Source organism: Pteronotus mesoamericanus, unplaced genomic scaffold, assembly GCF_021234165.1.
Source record: "Pteronotus mesoamericanus isolate MK-2021 breed Mesoamerican mustached bat unplaced genomic scaffold, CSHL_Meso_final contig_50, whole genome shotgun sequence".
Lineage (NCBI taxonomy): Eukaryota > Metazoa > Chordata > Mammalia > Chiroptera > Mormoopidae > Pteronotus > Pteronotus mesoamericanus.
This window is the reverse complement of record NW_026555186.1, coordinates 27,961,414-27,981,119: the sequence shown is the minus strand read 5'-3', so window position 1 is coordinate 27,981,119 and position 19,706 is coordinate 27,961,414. Positions and strand designations below refer to the sequence as shown.

Here is a 19,706-nt window from a genome sequence, read left to right as displayed (position 1 = left end):
AACCATATTTTTTTACTCATTCACCTATTTATTTTTTCTTTATTTCTTAACCTCTGAAGTATTAGCTGAAATTAGAGAGGAAATGGTTGCCAAAATAATATGTATGTTAGAAAAACATACTTGCTAAATTATGTTATGGTTCCATCTAGTATTTAAAAGCTGTCTGCTGTACCAGGAGAAAACCTTTCTTTATGATTTATAAAAAGGAAGCTTTTTAGCTTAATATAAGTATGAACAGCTGAGTGAAAAGTAATTTTAGAAAATGGTGACATAAAACTTGGCCACGCTTTGCTCCGAGAGTACCTTAATTAGCTCTGTTCTTGTAGAAGAAACCATTTTTATGATGTACTCAAAAAGGATCTTTCTAGTGAAAATGAAACTCTGGAAAGGCTGTAGTTGGCAGCCAACTAAAATCACTCTGAATGAGAAGTACTCCTTAGAGGCATTGAGTACTCCCTTCCTTTACACAGGATACTGCTTTAAGAATGAGAACAGACATGTTCCAGTAAATATCAAGTACTTAGGTTTCAAGAACGGTTCAAGCTATTCCATTCTTTTGGATAAAACAAAATGGCTTTTCTTAACTTTTAAACAAAGGCATAAATATTAATGTATTTATAGTCAGGGAATTTATGCTGCAGTTTATTTACACATAAAAACCCATTTGCTATCTGCAAATGAACTAGCTAGATCCTACTCAAATTTGAAGAAAGATATCTCCAACTTACACAAATAACTAAAGATAACTAAAAAATTTAGTTCTCATGGTCATACTGTCCAAAGTTTTACTGAATTAAAGTAGAGCTTAAAAAAAAACTTTCTTACGAAGTCTTTGAAATATTTTCAGACTTATTAAAGGCCTACATTTATGGCCAGCATTTTATCTCTTTTTAATTAGGAATACAGGAAAACAGGTAAGCAGTAACCAAATGTGAATGTGTTTCTCCCTCCCACACCCTCCAGAGGTAGGCGCTAAAGTGCTTGCTGCCACAGACTGTTTATAAATTTTTTAAAAATTTTGTGTGGGGTATCATTTTAATTTCGTAGGGGGTTCACTTCTAGAAAATACATTGCATTTTACCTCAGTTGTCTAAAGTGTTTTATGTAGCATTCTAAAATTTTAATTTATGACTTAAGTTCCAGCACTGGTATGATAGCTAAGTTGTTATCAAAAATACAGAAAGTGATAGTTTTTCATATATGATAGTTTAGGCAATTTTACTGTGTAATCAAATATTTATACTTGAGATTCTTTTCAAAGCAATAGGCTATTCTCTTTTTTATCAGTCTCTTAGACATTAAGTGCTCATAAGCATCTTTATTAGGTTGTGGGCCAAGGAAGGCAGCTAATCAAAAAAAAAAAAGAATTAAGTCCTTCATGTTTAAAAACATGATAAAAAAATTATTCAGAAAAGAGGCTCAAATTAATGACTTGAGTAGATTCTGTAAATTATAAAGATCAGGTAGATTCCATAAGAAAATGTATAGCGCACAGTAAGAGAAAAAAAGCTAAAGTTAATTTAGGCTAAAATTAAGGCAATTCAAAGTTTTCTGGGGAGATAGAGTTTTCTAAGCAGATGAAAAAATGTGGAAAAACAAAGAATTGGGAACTAGAAGGATGAATTATAGATATGACATGCAGCTCAGTATGCAATATACAGGCTGAAGTGGAAGGAAGCGAGACTGAAGGGATAAACTAAGGCCAAATTCCGATGTGTGAAGGCATGTGGACTTGACTTGATAGGTGGCAGGAAATCAGTGAAAGGCTATATATAAGTAGAAAGTGAGACATTAGACTTACCTCTCTGCTCACAGCTTGGTATTTGTCAAAGTTTGGAGGCACTATAATAAGTTGTGGGCAGAGTTTTTTAGCAATAAATCCTGGCATGGCTGCACGAACTCCAAACCTCCTTGCATGGTAATTTGAAGTAGTCTGAAAGAAAATGGACCACATGGGGAATATATACAAACCTAAATGAACATATTGATCGATACATTCAGAAGAGACACATTACTGATGTGCATTTTCAATTCAAGGACATTTCTTTTATAGGTCACTGTCTCAAATCGAGCTTATTTTTATCCTACCATGGTATGTATTATGATGCCATGACACTCTTACTGCTGTCCCATATTTATAATGTGACACCAGGTAATAAGGAAGACTGTGCTAGTAAAAAGGTTCCCGTATATTTCCAGTAACTAAACTTCATTGGTTTTAAGGTATACCGATAACATAGTACTATACATCAAAGCTGATGATAGTGGCTGATGTTACATGAAAGTCAGAGCCCTTCAGTTGGCTGGAGCATCGTCCTGTACACAAAAAGTCTGGGGCTTTGATCCCCGGTCAGGGCACATGCCTGGGTGGCGGGTTTGATCTCTGCTCAGGGTGTGTATGGGAGGCAACTGATGATGTTTCTCTCTCACATCAGTGTTCTCTCTCTCTCTCTCTTTCTCTCTCTCTCTCTTTCCCTTCCTCTCTCTCTAAAATCAATAAACATTACCTCGGGTGAGGATTTTTAAAAGTTTTTTTTTTAAATATATAAAAAATAGTAAGAGTTTAGTAATGATAGTAGAATATAATGATAAAGTAACAGTATAATACAAATAGCATAGATGGTACATGAAATTAACAGTATAGAAAGTAACAATATGGTATAACAGTATATATTTGAAATTTGGTCTATTTGGAATTTTGGAAATTTTTCATCTAGAACAAAAATCAAAGGTCTAATATGTGGTCAGTAAAATTAAGTCTCCAAAATGAAGTAATAAAAGCGTAAAAGAACTTTAAAAGTTAAGTTTTATTTCTTAAGACTTGAATATCTTTTTTGATGAAAACACTTTGACTAGGAGATGGAAGTAAAAAACTGAGACTAAAAAGGAGAACATTACTTATTAAATCCTATAAATGATACCTGACAACAGTCTCTGTCAATATAGTAGACCACAGTTTTTACCACAAATGAAATCTTTGTTTGGAGTTTTAAGTGAAAAGTCAGAGAAATGCAAAACAGAATCTATCAAATGGTATAATTATTTCAGAATAACATTAAATTGTCATTAATGGTTTTTTAAATGGCATTTAAAGAATCTTGACAGTACTCTAAACCATGTAATTTGTGGTTGGTATTCTGGAACAGAAAATGCAAATGGCACTAGAAAAGCAAACCAATGCTTTAAATATAAATAAGCCTAATGGAATTGATATAAAAGCTATATCTATAGTAGAGTAGAAACAAAATTTTAGATATGACCTCCTTTAACTTTTAGGTTTGTGGTAGACTGTAAATCATTGCCACAGTATTTTACAGTTCTTCCTAGCAAAAAGTGGATTCTAGTTCCTCATGCCAAGCAATGTGCATTGTGACTAAATGCTTTGACCAAAAGAATGGGAGGGAGTGACTTTATATGAGTCATGAAGCCTAGGTGTTACAAAGTCAGCTGCCTCTGCCATTGCTTTTTTGGGATTCTGCAACCATGTAAAGGTCTTGGGTTAGATGAATGAATAATAATTCATCATGAGAGGGGAAAGCTGAATGACTGGAAGCCATTCCTGCCATCTCAGACAGCTTAGGTGCCAAGCATGTTAGTGAAGCCATGTTGGACCCTCCAGCCTCAGCTAAATAGCTCTAGCCAACCCCAGGTAGAGTGGAGATGAGCCATCCCATTGTACTCTGCTCAAATTATAGACTCATGAGCAAATAAATGGTTGACCACTAAGTACTGAAGGGGTTCATCATGCAGCAATAAATGTTACAGGGTCTAAGTTCTAACTATGAGTGCTAACTTAAATATTTTAAGCATCCATCAAATTCATTCAAAAAGAATTCTAACTGTAACAGTCTGTATTAGTCAGATATGTGTCACCACAACCACTACTGCATAGATACATTTTTATCAGTTCAACAGGACAAAAACAGTTATGCTTCAAATCTCATTAGAAGGAAAATCTACTGGGTCAGTATACATATAATGGGAGTAATCTTAAATGGGAGTAATCTTTGTTTAAATACAATAGATAATCATTTTGAATTTGGAAACAATAACCAGTTGTTAGGAGGACAAAAATTATAGGAAAGAAATATTTTGTGGATTTAACAGTGGGACAGTGGGGTTAGCTTTAACATGACTATGCCACCTGTATATATGTACATATATATGTATATATCTATATATACTATTTATTTGCATATATATGCATACAGACATGCATACATACATTAATATATTATATAAAGGTATATATTACATATAGTATTATATATTCTTTTAAAAAAGTTTTATTTTTTGATTTTAGAGCAAGAGAGGTAGAGGGAAAAGAGAGAGACAGACAGACACATTAATTTGCTGTTCCACTTACTTATGGATTCATTGGTTGATTCTTGTGCCCTGACAGGAGACTGACCCTGAAACCTTGGTGTATGGGGATGAACTACCGAGCTAGGGCATAGGGCATAGTATTATATACTCCTAATGGAATTAAATATATTTATTCAAATATTAGTTGATTATTTACAGGAAAGAGGAGTGTTCTTTCAATAAACACTGTTTTGGGAACAGGACTATTAGTTGCTTATGTACTCATAGGAACAGAGATAATGACCAGATTTTATTTTTACAGTAAAATAATAACTTAGCAGGAATTACATTTATAGAAAAGCATTAGGTAACAGGGAAGAACTCTCCTTGTTTCTCTTGTATGTTTATTTAACAAAACCCTTTTATTCCAGTTGCTACTTTTAATTCCCAACACATTTTTGGCTACATATGGCTATCCTGATCATTTTAACCTTCTGTGGTTAGGGTGGAAATAAGGAAGAGCAACATAATAATCAGAAAAGCAAAGGTTCCAAACCCTGGGAAAAGCTACTTAATTACAGTACTATATCAATGAAATTTGTTACTCTAGAAGTGGTTGGCAAATCTTTTCTGTTAAGGCCCAGATAGTAATTACTTAGGCTTTACAGTTCATACGGTCTCTGCTGCAAGTACTCAACTAAAGTAATGGTTGGCAAATCTTTTCTGTAAAGGTCCAGATAGTAATTACTAAGGCTTTACAGTTCACACGGTCTCTGCTGCAAGTACTCAACTAAGCAATTTTAGTGCAACGGCAATAATAAATTAATAATGGGTGTGACTGTGTTTCAGTAAAACTTTATTTACAAAAAAGATGGCAGGCTATATTTGGCATGCAGGCCATTGTTTGAAAACCTCTGCTTTAGAATATCATTTTTACTTTTTCTTCAATTTTCTTAAACTGGAACAGGTATGATGAAAGCCCTAAAAAACAAAATTTATTTATAAAAAAATTGTCTATTTATTCTTACATGTTTAAAACTCAGTTACCTTCAAAGTACTCTCCATTTGATGCAATACACCTATCGAGACATTTTTTCCACTGCTCAAATCAGTTTTTGAACTTGTCAATTCTGATGTCTTTTAGCACTTCTCCAGTTTTTTGTTTCACCTTTTCTACATTGGCAAAACGTTTCCCTTTGAGGAATTTTTTCATCCGGGGAAATAAAAAGAAAGGGAGGGGAGGAGGAAACAGCCCTGGCTGGTGTGGCTCAGTGGGATGAGCTGGCCTGCAAGCCAAAAAGTCACCAGTTCAATTCCCAGACAGGGCACATGCTTGAGTTGTGGGCCAGGACCCCAGTTGGAGGCGTGCAAGAGGCAACTTATCGATGGTATTCGTATCGCTCACACACTGGTATTTCTCTCCATCTCTTTCTCCCTCCTTTCCTCTCTCTCTAAATAAATAAAATCTTTTTTAAAAAGGGGGGACAAAAAATGTCGCTTGGGGTGATAGTGGGTGAACATGGAGGATGGGACATGAAGGTCACTCCATTTTTCATCAAAAACTGCTGCACACTCAGCTCTGTATGGGGAGGTGCATTTGTAAATCACTCATCGTGAAATGGGCAAACATGTTGAAAGAGTCTTCAAAAAAATTCACTGAAGCTGAACACAGCAATACCAGCTGGTACACTGACACATGTGGGTTCCTAGCGGGGGAAGCCTGTGCTACATGTGGCCCACCCTCTGGAAGATAATTCTGGTTTTTTGGGGTCCTCTCTCATACTTAAGAAAAATATGATTTACAACAGAAAGGTAAAATGCCTCTCTACCATTTACCAGATTTGTAACTTTAGGGAAGTCATTAAACACCTCTCTGAGTTTGTTTTCTTATCTGTCAAATGGAAGCAAAAATCTGTACCTCAAGGGATGTTGAAAAGATCCAGCAATTGAACACCTAAAGTAACCAGAAAAATACTCAGTACACTGATAGAATTCAATAAAGTCTTTCCCCTTCATAAACCAGTAAAGCTTACTTGAATATATTATGAAATTTCCTTTTTGTCTTTATCTACTTACCAACATACTTGATGATCCTACAGCAATGGGTTTATCCTTCAATTCTGGATTGTCCCTCATTTCTACAGCTGCATAGAAGGCATCCATGTCAATGTGCACTATGGTATTGTTCAGATCCCGGCTCTGTTCTAATTCCATTGCATATCTGTCAACCTTAATTTTTAAAAAGTTAATATACTTTTGACAACATAATATTATAATACTACTAATCATAACATCAATCTTTTACTAGGTATCTGTTTATCTGTTTCTGTTCATATTATAATACTACTAATCATAACATCAATCTTTTACTAGGTATCTGTTTATCTGTTTCTGTTCATCTATCCATCCATCATACCCCCACCTGCCCACCCATCAATCCACCCATGTATATATATTTGTTGTTTATTAAGGCTGATAACCGCTTTAATTTTGACAAGCATAGGCAGTCTGCTCTCAAATATCATTCCCTACCAACTCTCACATTCCTCAATACTCACAAGTAAAAGAGGTACTTAATATTTATTGAATGAAAGAACAATTCCAACTGCTTATATCAAATGAGTCTGCTGCTTTATAAATTTAGAGAACACACTGTAACTAAAAGCTTCAGTTTAGGTAAAATAAACAACTACTTCCATCTGACTCATAATATTCATGTCTTAAAATAGCAACAAAGGAAATGAATAACAAAAGATTATACCGAAGCATATGTAAACATTCCCTCTGTAGAATTGCTTTTATAAGACTAAAATTTGATAACTGTTAGTCTATACAAACCAAATTAAAAATTTAAAGTGTAATTTACTCTTTCATAAAATTTCAATATATATGTCAAATATAACAGTAGAGAGTCTTAAATTATAAAGAATTTTTTTGTTTCTTTAGAGAGAGAGAGTTGGATTAATAAGAAGAAAGGAATGAAAGGAATGAAAAGGGGTAGAGATAAGCAAAGTAGGGCAGTAAGAAAAAGGTTTGTGTAGCAACATACCCATTCCCAAGTGTTCCTGTTTTGTAGCCTCTACTATAGAGGCTGAAAAAACTAAATATGCACTTCCTCAGTTTCCCTGTAGTTGGGGGTAGTTGTGTGACCTTTTTGATCTCCAAAACACATGAGGTCAATTAAACCCACAAAATTATGAGAAAAGAGATTAGAAAGCTCTTGAGGGCAATGGACTACATAAAGAATATGGAAGAGTGGCTGGCACATGGTTCAAGTTCAATAAATGCAATATATTACTAAAAGGAGCAATGGCTAGCTGTGTGGCAAAACAATAGAAAATTTAGGGGGAAAGAGCCAGAAATATGCAAGTAGGGTGACTGGAATAAAAGCAATTTCCATCATGTGAAAATCCCAATAGCAGGTTTCCTCAAAGGTAGAGAGTTACAGGGATATAACTTAGCGTTTCCCCTCAATGAACTTCGAACTTGCTTCTAGTATTGCTTCTTAGCATTATAGTGATACTAGCTGCCCGCTACCTGCAGATTAAGACTGCAAAGTCTCTTTTAGACACAATCACACCGAATCACATATGTCTCTAGCAGGCACAGAAGACTCCGTAGAGGTTTGCTCCTATTTAGGTTGCAACTCACTGAACAACCTGGGGTGCTCTGTGCCTTCTTCAGGCTGTGTCTCTGTCTAGAACGCCTTTCCTAGTTCTGTCACAAAACCTTTAAGTATTGGTTCAGATGTGTCTATGAAACTTAATTGAATCTCTGTTCTCTACACCACAGAATTTAATGCTCCCTTATTTGTTTTTCTGTTCTTACAACAGCACTTATTGTATTAGAGACTAAATTGTGAGTTTAGTACCTAAGAAGAGATCTTATCTCAGATAAGGAAGAGAAAGAACTTATCTGCTTTTAAATTCTTTCCTCATAAGGGAGAAACAAGGGGGAGAAAAAGAATAAATTATACACACACACACACATGTTATATATATTTCTGGTTTAAAAAAAGAAAGTAGTATTCACAGAAAAATTTGGGTAAGTCTGATCTCATGGAGTGAGACACCACACCTAATAAATGAAAACCTTCAACATTAACCCAATTTATCATTCAGATTTAAAGCAACTATTCTTCCAGTTCAGTTTTAAACTAGAGAATAGCAACTTGACATAAACAAAAAAGATGTAAGCAAATCATGGAAACTAATAAAAGCAAGAGTTTGAAAACTACTCTATATTAATCCAGGAAATATGTCCAAGATAAAGTCAATTGAGAATAAAAACAAAATCTGAAATATCTTAACCCAGAATCATTGCAAAGGAAAAAGATAATAAACAGAAAGCAAACTAAATGGGAAAAATTCTCCTTAGACTCATATATTAAGCCATGGCAGTTTTTTCAGCAATCTACTGATTTCTCTGTGCTTACAGCAAGTGTACAGTTGCCAAAAGGAAACTTCCCCAATGATGATTCATATATTCCATTTTCCTTTACTATCTCTCATTAGTCACCATTCTCTGAACTCTTTTCTTTCCACATCTAGCAAATGTCCACCATTGCTTTTTTCAAGTTTCTTCTTCTGAAATCCTCTTTCCTCTCTTCCATTTTTTCCTTCCAAATGACTCCTACTCTCACTTTCCTTATTTGTGAAGTGGGACTAAACCAACATCAAAAGGTTGAAATAATTAAAAGAGATACCCATGTAGTGAACCTGCCAGGGATATGATAAGGGCTTCATGATAATACCTATTATTTTGAAAGTAGAAGTGATATTTACTGATTATATTATATGACATGTGTATATTATAAATGCTTTTTATGTTAATGCATTTCATGGTCAAAATCATTCTAAGGTAATGATTATTATTCCCATTTCATAGATAAGGAAATTAAAACTCAGTCAAATTAAGTTATTTGCCCTAAATCATACAGCTGGTAAATGTTAGAACTAGGCCTGGAAATCAGATTATTCCAAAGTCTGTGCTGTTTCCATTATTTTATGCTTCCCTAAAGTAGATTTTTAAAAGTTTTTATCACTGAAATAAGCTGAAACCAAACTCTAATGGTATATTTTATATCCATATTACATCTTACTTTTTAAAGATCTACTTCTATTATATCAGTTAAGTGTTTCAAGAAATACTGTTTTTCATTTTCTTAATTTGTAGTACCCTAAAAATTGTTGAGTAACTCTGAGTTCATAAAATCAATTGTTAAAATGGTCAAAATGCACTGATTTGTTGTACAGTTGCCATTTACTGTAATATGGATATTTGTCTATTCAACTTATGAACCATGTTATAATAAGATGTTATGGCAGCTACAAAAATGTGCTTATAAGAAATCTAATGAGGATGGGATAGAGTGGGAAATACTTAGAGAGGTTCTGAATAAATATCATGGGAGTTCATGCCTACAGAGATAATTTACATCAGCTTGACTGGCAATAGTTCATACTATCTTATCACACATAATAAAATCTACTATTTGAAAATTTTATGACTCTAAAATAGAAACACATTTCCTATGAAAACTTCTCCGTCCTCTCAGAACTTCTAAAACTCCTTAGGACTTCCTCAATCCCCTCCCACTCATGCAAGTTTTTTTAAAGGAAGCTCTCAACAAACAAAACAATTTAACAATCAACATAAAACACATTTCCTGTCATTCCCCTTGTAAAAGATGCCAGAGAGCATCCTATAAAATAGTCAACTAAAACAGTAACAATTTCTGAAGTTCTATTTCACAATGTAAAGGTATTTTCTATTTCTCCAGATTATCATAATATTTAAAAACATGAGCTCTAAATACAGTATGAACAGCAAAAAGTTGTTATATTGCGCCACTCACACGTATATCTTTAGAACTTAATTAAAGATATTTGTAGACTAGAGATCAATAAAACTTACTAAAAAGAAGTCTAGAAAATAAATTGCCAAAGGATTAACATTGATTTAAAAATAATATTGTTATGGACAGAATAGAGTTTTTTTAAAAAACTTGATGAAATGATGCTTAAATTTATTTAAAAGAATGCCTGAGAAAAAAATACCCATTTTTTAAAGGGTAATGAAGGTATTAAACTATATTATTATCATTTAATAATTAAAATCCATGGTACTGATATAGGAAAAGATTCCTGTATTAATTAGAAGAGAGAGTCCAGAAATAAATCCAACTGCAATGAGAGATTAGTAAATGAACATGCTTCTTGGATTCATTGGAGAAAGGACTCATGATTCAATAAATGATGTTGAGACAAGAGAATCATTATTTAGAAATAATAATACTAGTCAGGGAAAAGTATTTATAATACTCACTATTAAAGGAAAAAATACTTCACACCTTATATCAAAACAAATTCCAAAGAGACTGAAGATTTGATTATGATAAAATCTGTAAAAATACTAAAAGAACATACAGGTTTGTTTGTGAGGAATAACCTCTATGCACAATACCAAAGCCAAGAAAAATTTTAAAAATATTGAGATGTTTACATAAACATTTAAAACTTCATAGGGGGAAAAAAACTCTGCAAAATTGAGACAACAAACAGGAAAAATATTTACAACAAATAACAGAATAAAAAGTCCTTAATATATAAGATCTATCAAATTAAGAGAAAAAAGGTGCAAACTCCACTAGAAATGTAGACAAGAGTATATTGCTTTGGACTGCTAGTTGAATCCCCAAATCCATTCTCTCTTCCTTCTATAGTAATAAAATTTTAGCTGGGCATGTGGCCACCCAGCTATATTTTACAGCTTCTCTTGCATTTAGGTGTGACATGAAATTTAAATTCTTGCCAAAAAATTGTGAGCTGAAGTAATGTGTGCAACTTCTTTTTCACTGTATAATAGCAAATAATTTGCTTTTGATTTTTCCCTTATTCTTTCTTCCTTACCAGGAGCTGGAATATAGATTGGGGCTAACCCAGTTTTGTCAATTCTAGTGAGGATAACACTTTGGAATGATGGAACAACATGATGTAGAACTTGGGTCTCAAAATTACTATGATGATCAGAACTCCCCAAATCAGCTGGGACTACTTACGTATTATTATGTGAGAGAGAAAGAAATTTTTATCTTATTAGGACCATTATATCTTTGGGTCTCTTGTGTCAGTTACTTAGCCTTAAAAACAGAGTAAAAGATGAAATTCCCACAAAAAGGAAATATTAATGGCTAACAAATGTGTAAAAAGACAATTATCTTTTGTGACAGCATGGATGGACCTGGAGATTGTTATGATGAGTGAAATAAGCCAGTCAAAGAAAGACAAATACCATATGATCTCACTTATATATGTAATCTAAAGAACATAAACTGACAGACAAAACAGAAACAGAGGCATGTATACATGGAACAGACAGACAGCTGTCAGAGGGGAGGGGGGTTAGAGGGCTGGATGAAAGAAGGGGAAGGGATTAAGCCAAAGAAACATATACATACATATATCACAGAGACCCAGACAACCGTGTGGTGACTTATAGGAGGAAAGCGGGGTCGGGTAGGTGGAGCTGGACAAAGCAGGGATAAATGAGGATGGAAAGAGTCTTGGCTTTGGGCGATGGGTGCACAATTCAGTGTGCAGGCGATGTTTGAAACCTGTACGGTTTTGTGAACCAATGTCACTCCTCAAAATAATAATCTTTCTCTTTTATAATCAAAGGAGAGCAAATTAAAACAACCATGAAATAAGATTTTGGACACTGCATCAACAGAAACTAAACTAATGATAAAGTTGATAAAATCCAGCTTTAAAACACTTGAGGAAACCAGCACTCTGATGCTGAAATTATAAAATGATCCAATCTGTGGTGAAAATACAGGGTAAGAGTGCCAAAGACATAAATAAGAATCACTGTCACAAGGCTGTGTCTCAAACAAAAAACTAGAACCAAAGTGGGTTAAGGTAAATTAATAATGGTGCCTCTACACAAGTGGCATGCTATGAAGCACTAAAAATGATGATTTGACAGACAAGTCATGTCGTGTCATGGTAGCAGACCACTTAACACAGAAGATAAAAAAATTAGCTTGTGCTCTATGAAAGCATATATTTTTTAAAAAATGACATTATAGTTTGGTAAAGAAACGTAAAATTTATTATCTCAGTTCTATCATGAGAAGAATTTTGTAGCATATCAGATTAATAATAAAATTTTATCATTATATTGTAAAATACTTTGTTAAGGTGAATCTGATTTTGTAAACTTATTTAAACTATCTCAAAAATTCTCGTGTTTCATCTTAAAAATTCATGCACATAGGCATCACTTTAGGTGACTTTTTATTTTACTATAACACAACTTTGTTTAAAATCACCTTTTAATTTAATTACTTAACATGTTCCTCCAAATCTTTTTTGCAAAATCAGTATTGCATAAAGCACATCACATTAATCCTGTGACCCTTCTAGCTGCTAAGTATGTGTATAATAAAAATAACGTAAGCCATGTCTTTGCCAACTAATTGTCCTATGAAGCTACGCAAGTTATTCAACCTAATTAAGGCTCCTTTTACTCTTCTGTATAATGAAGGTGACAATGTCTAGATATGATGTCTTTATGTAAAGTAGAGCAATTTTAACAAAATAAACATTTTTGTTTTACAGTATAACAAACATTTACATTTTACCTTTTTACTTATAACATGACCATGATGCATTTAAACCATCAATTACTACTCTGCCAGCCTCTACTTTATTTAGTAAATAAATGAATACCTGTAACTGTGCTTTTCTTAGCTGCTGACTGGTAATTTGACTTTTTTGTTGCATCATATTTTCAATTCGTTGGTTGACTTGCTTTTCTTTCTTAAGCTCATTTTCATAAAATCTGGAGCCCTATGTGGAAAACAAAACAAAACCTAAGAAAAACGTCTGAAGGAAAGCATCACTGTAGTATAACCTGGGGGTTAAGAGTACAGACTGCAAAATCAGAATGACTGACTTCAAAACTTAGCTCCACTACTTCTAGTTAAGCAACTCTAAAATTAACCTTTCTATGTCTCAGTTTCGTTACTTGTAAAATAAATTTATAGTTATCTAAATGATAGAATTATTGTGAGGCAGTACCAAGCACAGTATAAACTGAGTGCAGATCTGCACTTGGAAAATAACAATGTGTCCTAGGCAGGGTCCTTGGCATATCCAGGTCTTAGTCACATGGCTCATCAATTATCTCCTTCACTTTTACTTTAAAAGTATTTTTAAAAATTTAATGTTAGTCGTTAAAGAAAATAACTTTTAGAAAATTAACTATCATCCCGTCACTGAACATAATATCTAACCACTCACCAGGCTGATAGACATTTGGATTTTTACTTCTTGGTTATTATGAAAAATGCTGCAATGACTTATTTGTGTACACGTTTTTATGCAGACATGTTTTCAGTTCCATGGATACGAACCTAGGAGTGAAATCTTTGTGTCATATGGTAATTCCATGCTAAATCTTTGGAGGAACTGCCAGATTGTTTTCCAAAGTGGCTGAATCATTTTACAATCCCACCAGCAATGTGTGAGAGTTCCAATTTCTCCACATTCTTGCCAACATTTGTTATTGTCTGTCTTATGTATTATAGTCATTTTAGGCTATAATAGTGTAAATGGCATCTCATTGTGATTTTAATTTGCATTTCCCCAATGATTAATACGATGCTGAACATCTTTTCATGTGCTTATAAGACATTCTTATATCTTTTGTGAAATGTCTACATCTTTTGCCCATTTTTTAAATTGGGTTGTTTTGTCTTATTAATGAGCTGCAAGAATTCTTCATAGATTCATGATGTTAAGTCCTTTAACAGATGGGTGTTTTGCAAATACTTTACCCTAGTATGTTGCTTATCTTTTTTTTTTTAATGGCATCTTGTGAAATGCAAACTTTTTGATATTTGACGAGGTCTAAGTTGTCAACTTTTCCTTTTATTGACTATGCTTTTGGTATTTTATCTAAGAAATGTTTGCCTAACCAAAAGTCTCAAAGATTTTCTCCTTTCTTCTAAAAGGTTTATTGCTTTAGTTCTGATATTTAAGTCTATTGTGAGTTAATTTTTTTTTAGTATAGTATGAAGTGAGGGTGTAAATTCATCTTTTTTTGCATGTGAGCATCCAGTTGTCCCAGCATCATTTGCTGAGCACACTATACTTTTACCTTGGTACTTTGGTCAGAAATCAATAAATCATAAAAATTTATTTCTGGACTCAATTCTGCTCATTGCCCTATATGTCTAGCCTTATGGCAGTACCACACTGTCTTGATAACTGTAGCTTTATAATACATTTTGAAATAGGAAAGTCAAACACCTCCATGTTTGTTCCTTTTCAAAACCAATTTGGCTATTTTAGGTGTTTTGCATTGCCATATAAATTTTAGGATCTGCTTGTCAATTTCTGCAGGAAAAAAAAAGGCCCCTGAAATTTTGATGGGGGATAATCTTGAATATATAGATAGTTTGGGGAGAAATGCCTTAATAATACTAGTCTCCTCATACTTCACCATTTTTTAGATTTTTAATTTCCCTCGACAATTTTTTTTGTACTTTTCAGGGTACATGTTGAAGTTTCTTAGAGTTTTCTATATATAAGATCATGTCATCTGCAAAGAGATAGCTTTAGTTCTTCCTTTCCAATCTAGATGCCTTTTATTTCTTTTAATTGCCTGACTCCACTGGCTAGAATTTTTAAGACTGTTGAGTAGAATAGGAAAGATTGTACATCCTTACCTTGTTCCTGGTTTTAGGGAGAAAGTGTTTAGTCTTCCATTACAAAGTGTGATGACAATTACAGGTTTTTATAGATGCCCTTTATTACACTATGGAAGTTCCCTTTTATTTCAAGAGTTTTTAGCATGAATGAGTATAGGATTTTGTCAAATATGCTTTTTCTGCATCTAGTGAGATGACAAGGTGCTTTTTTGTCTTTTATTCTATTAATATGGTGTATTACATTAATTGATATTTGGATGCTAAACCAAATTTGCATTCCTAAGATAAATCCCACTTGGTCAGGGTAATCTTTTTTTATATATTGTTGGATTCAGTTTACAACAATTTTGTTGAGGACTTTTAACATTTATAGTAATCTATAATCTTCTGCTTCTCTTGCTTTGATATCAAAGAAATATTGGCCTCATTGAATGAGTTGGTAAGTGTTCTATCCTTCTTCATCCCCTGGAAGAGCTTGTGGAATATTGGTATTGTTTCTTCAGGTAAAAGTCAGGTAAAATTCATCAGTGATGTCATCTTGACCTAGTCTTTTTTTTCCTTTTCTTTTTTTGGGGCAGAGGGCTGGGTGGGGTGAGAAGATTTTTAATTATTAAATTAATTTATTTATCATAGGTCTAATTAGATCTCCTATATCTTCCTGAGTCAGTTTTGAAAATTTTTAAATTCCTATAAATTTGTCCAGTTTAGTGGGATTTATTTTAAATATCTCCAAAATTCAGTTAGGGGAGAGATAAGTGTGGGATAGAGAAAATAGCATTTGTAAAAATGTTGGTGCTGGGTGATATTTACCTCAGGATTCAGTTTACTATTCTCTCTAATTTAGAGTATGTTTAAAATTTTCTGATAAGTTCATAAGAAGTAAATTGCATTGCTATGGAGAGCAACAATTAGAAAATTCAATTTAAAAAGATATTTATGGTAAACTCTCTCCCACACATATATACTAGAGGAATATATACCATTATAATGTATATGACTGTAATATATATCAATCATATGATATATATCATTATATGATATATGAAAATATATTTTTCTATGAATATATTATTTAAAATTCATATGGTAGAGCAAAGATTCAAGAATACCCAAGATACTCTTAAAACAAAAAGAAAGAGCAATAGAACTTGTTCTAGCAAATATTAACTCTTAGTATAAAGTATTTTAATTAAAATCATGTTGTATAGTTACAAGAATAGAGAAATAATCCAGTAGGAAAAAGACAAATAATCAGTAGGAAAAGGATAGATTATTTAATTAGTGGTACTGGGACAAAGAAAAGAGAGAAGATCTGATAGAGATATCTAGGATATATGCAATATTCTATCTCTTAACCTAAAAACCAAGATTACAGGTTTTATTCTTGTCGTCTTCTTTTTAAAAAAAATTCATGATGAAAATTTCAAAGAAGTCTCAAACAGAAAAATACAGAGATTAGTAAAATAAACACACATATAAAATTATCACTGAGATTTAAAAATTGTTAACATTTTGTCATACAGCCTTCATTGATTTTTCTTAAAGTGAACTGTTTTAAAATAAATTACAGATATACTGACATTTAGCTATTCCATGGAGTATTTCAGCATGCATCTTTAAAAATAAGGTCATTTCCCCACATAATCATAACATTTTTATAACTAATAAAATTAACAATAATTCATGAATATATTGTACTACCTTCTCCATATTCGAATGCACCTAAATGTGTTAAATGTATTTGTTTAAGCCAGGATCCAATCAGGGTCCATATGTTATATTTGCCTATTTCACCTCATAATCCTTCTACTTTTAAAATTGTGTCTATGTTTTATATCCTTAAATTATTTTTCCCCTCAACTTTTTATTTTGGAATTTATAAATCTTTAAAAGGTGACACATAGTACAATGAACACTTAGTATGTCCTCTTTTAGATACAGCAAGAGTTAACATCCTGCTGCATTTGGGTGCTTCCCTAAGCCTTGGATGTGCATGTGTGCACAGGCGCACACACAGCTTTCCTCCCCATTTTTGACTAAACCATTTGAAGGAAGCTGCTGTGGATATCAGCATGCATTTACTGAGAATGAGGATATTATCTTAAATTTTATACCTTTCTGCAAAACCTTGCCCAGAAGAAACTACCATAAGCAAAATAAAAACATAAACAATAATCCAATGGAAAACTATGCAAAGGCTAAAATGAGGCAGTTCATAAAAAAAGAAAGACAATTAGCTTTTACACATACGAAAGATGTACAATCTTACTTTTCAAAAAGGTAATACAAATTAATGGTACATTATGTTACCATTGATTGGCAAATCCAAAAGTTTCGTAACACACAGTGTTGGCATGTTTGTGTTACGAAACTTTTGGATTTGCCAATCAGTGGAAATGTAAATTGATAAAACCACAATGGGGGACAGCTGGGCAATTGAAAAAACTGCATATGCATATATCCGTTAGTGCTATCTGCATTTGGTGGAATAATCTGACTTCTGAGAATCTCTCCTATAGCTTTACTTGCACATATGTAAAGTTATAAAATACAAGGTCATTCATTGTAGCATTGTCTGTAAAAACATAAGACTAGAAATGATGTATATTCATCAATCAAGATTCTGACCGGTTCAGTAAATTATATATCCACATACGTAGCATAAAAAAGGAATGAAGATCTTTAATTACTTATACAGAAAGACCTCCAAGTTATATTAACTCAAACAAAAATAAAAAATAAAACAATTATATTCTACTGGGATTTTTAAAAAGGGTAAGAAAAATGCATGTTATTTTGCAAGCATGTTATTTTGCATATATATATTATGTACACGTGAAGTAGAAAACTGGATGGCAAGAAAGGAGATTATTCCACACCCATTTGTAGTTTAATAATATTATATTTTAAAAAATTAAAAATTATAATAAAAAGGATGTTTAAAACTTACTGATTTTCAGTTCAAAGCAAAGTACAACAGTTACTAAATTAAAGATATTGAAAGAAACAAGAAACTTACCTTTGTGGCTTCCATTATAATTTTGTTTATTTTCTCTTTATCTAATCCTTCCATCCCGGCTTTATTATCATTAAGTCCCATCCTAAGCAAAAGGTCATCTTTGTAACTGTCATTCTTTTCCTTTGTGCTGTCCATCATGTAGACTTAATATTAAATGGCTTTATTACCTGAAAATGCATACAAAATAAAAACTGCTTTTCAAAGCATTGGGGATGGGAAGGAGGTGGAAGCTTAAAAGTTAAAATGATATAGAAATCAGCAAAACAAATAAAAAATGATGGTTAAGAATTTTTAGCTACTGAGAAATTATTATTATTCAGCTTTTAAAATTACCATTCCAAGATTATTGTACTACTGGAGAGAAAAAAGGAATTAACATTTCCTGCAAGCTCTGTGCCAGCCACTATACTTGGTGCTTTACATTTGAACCTCACACAGAAGCCCTGAAAGGTGACTATTATCCCAAATATGCAGAGAAAAGAAACCTGAGACTTAGAACATGTCTACTGACACGAACTTGCTAATAACTGACAACTTCTGTGCTGAAACCCAGGCCCGAGTTTCCCCCTGTATTTTCCCCATATTAATACACTGTATAGGAAATAAATACAAAACAATACTTCCTCTACTAAGTGTTTAATTATTAGCATTTATTACCTACTGCATGCAGAGTTCCATTCTTATGGCAGTGAAAAAATATGGAAAAAATAATGATCTACTCACTTTCAGGAAATTATTACATTTTACAATGTTTTATCACTTTAAGGTTAAGAAAAATCCTTTCAAATAATAATTCTTTAATATCTTTATTTATATAATTCTTTATAGTTTACCCTCACATGCATTAGCTTTAAAAATTATTTATAATAACCATGCAAAATAGATTTGCACATTATGGAGAAAGAAATTATAATTACAGGAAGATTAAATTAATTGCTTATTACAATTCTGCTAAGAAGCAAAAGAACTGTGATTTGAATCCAAGTCCTCTTACTCAAAGTTTAATGAAGCTTCCATAGCATCACAGCTGTCTCCAAGTTGAGGTTCACTTATGCTATAAATAAATGACCAGGTGAACAGCTGCCATGAATCTACAACAAATTATAATAATGATTTCTTATGTACAAAATTTAGAGCTCATTTATTTTTAGTTTTATCTAGTTAACAGCCATCATCAAACATAGTTAAATTTTTTTCTTATGATGAGAACTTTTAAGATCTATTCTCTTGGCAACTTTCAAATATGTAATACAGTATTATTAACTACAGTCACCACTGCTGTACATTACATCCTTATGACTTAATTCATCTTAAACCTTGCTTGACATTTTTACCTTTTGACCACCTTCACCCATTCCTCTCCTCTCTCACTCTCAACCACCAATCTGTTCTCTATATCTATGATTTTTTTTTTAAAGATACCACATACAAGTGAAATCATATAGTATTTTTCTTTCTTTGACTTATTTCACTTGGCATAATACCTACAAGAGGACCTTTTCTCAATGTTGCTTCCTTTCTTGGCACCAGCAAAGAACAAAAAAAATTATGAAAGGAAAACTGAATACTGTGGTGATTAGTGATAGTTCCATTAGGAAAAAAATAGTGTATATCAAGGTAGTTCTCAACCTTTGGTGTACATTAGACCCACCTGGAGAAATT

At 32.8% G+C, this 19,706-nt stretch overlaps 1 protein-coding gene across 3 annotated transcripts in view; it reads right to left on the bottom strand.

Annotated features, from left to right (window-relative positions):
• Positions 1 to 19,706, bottom strand: part of POLK (DNA polymerase kappa) — a 71,786-nt gene that overhangs the window by 25,009 nt on the left and 27,071 nt on the right. For 2 of the 3 annotated variants that reach the window (XM_054578497.1, XM_054578498.1), the window contains exons 2-5: positions 18,045 to 18,211; positions 13,041 to 13,160; positions 6,382 to 6,534; positions 1,802 to 1,933 (exon numbers count right to left, since the gene is read on the bottom strand). In XM_054578497.1, coding sequence (XP_054434472.1) covers positions 1,802 to 1,933; positions 6,382 to 6,534; positions 13,041 to 13,160; positions 18,045 to 18,182 — 543 coding nt within the window. In that variant the 5' untranslated portion in view covers positions 18,183 to 18,211. Of the gene's footprint in view, positions 1 to 1,801; positions 1,934 to 6,381; positions 6,535 to 13,040; positions 13,161 to 13,613; positions 13,693 to 18,044; positions 18,212 to 19,706 lie in introns of those variants that run through there. The other variant, XM_054578499.1, reaches the window with a different exon arrangement.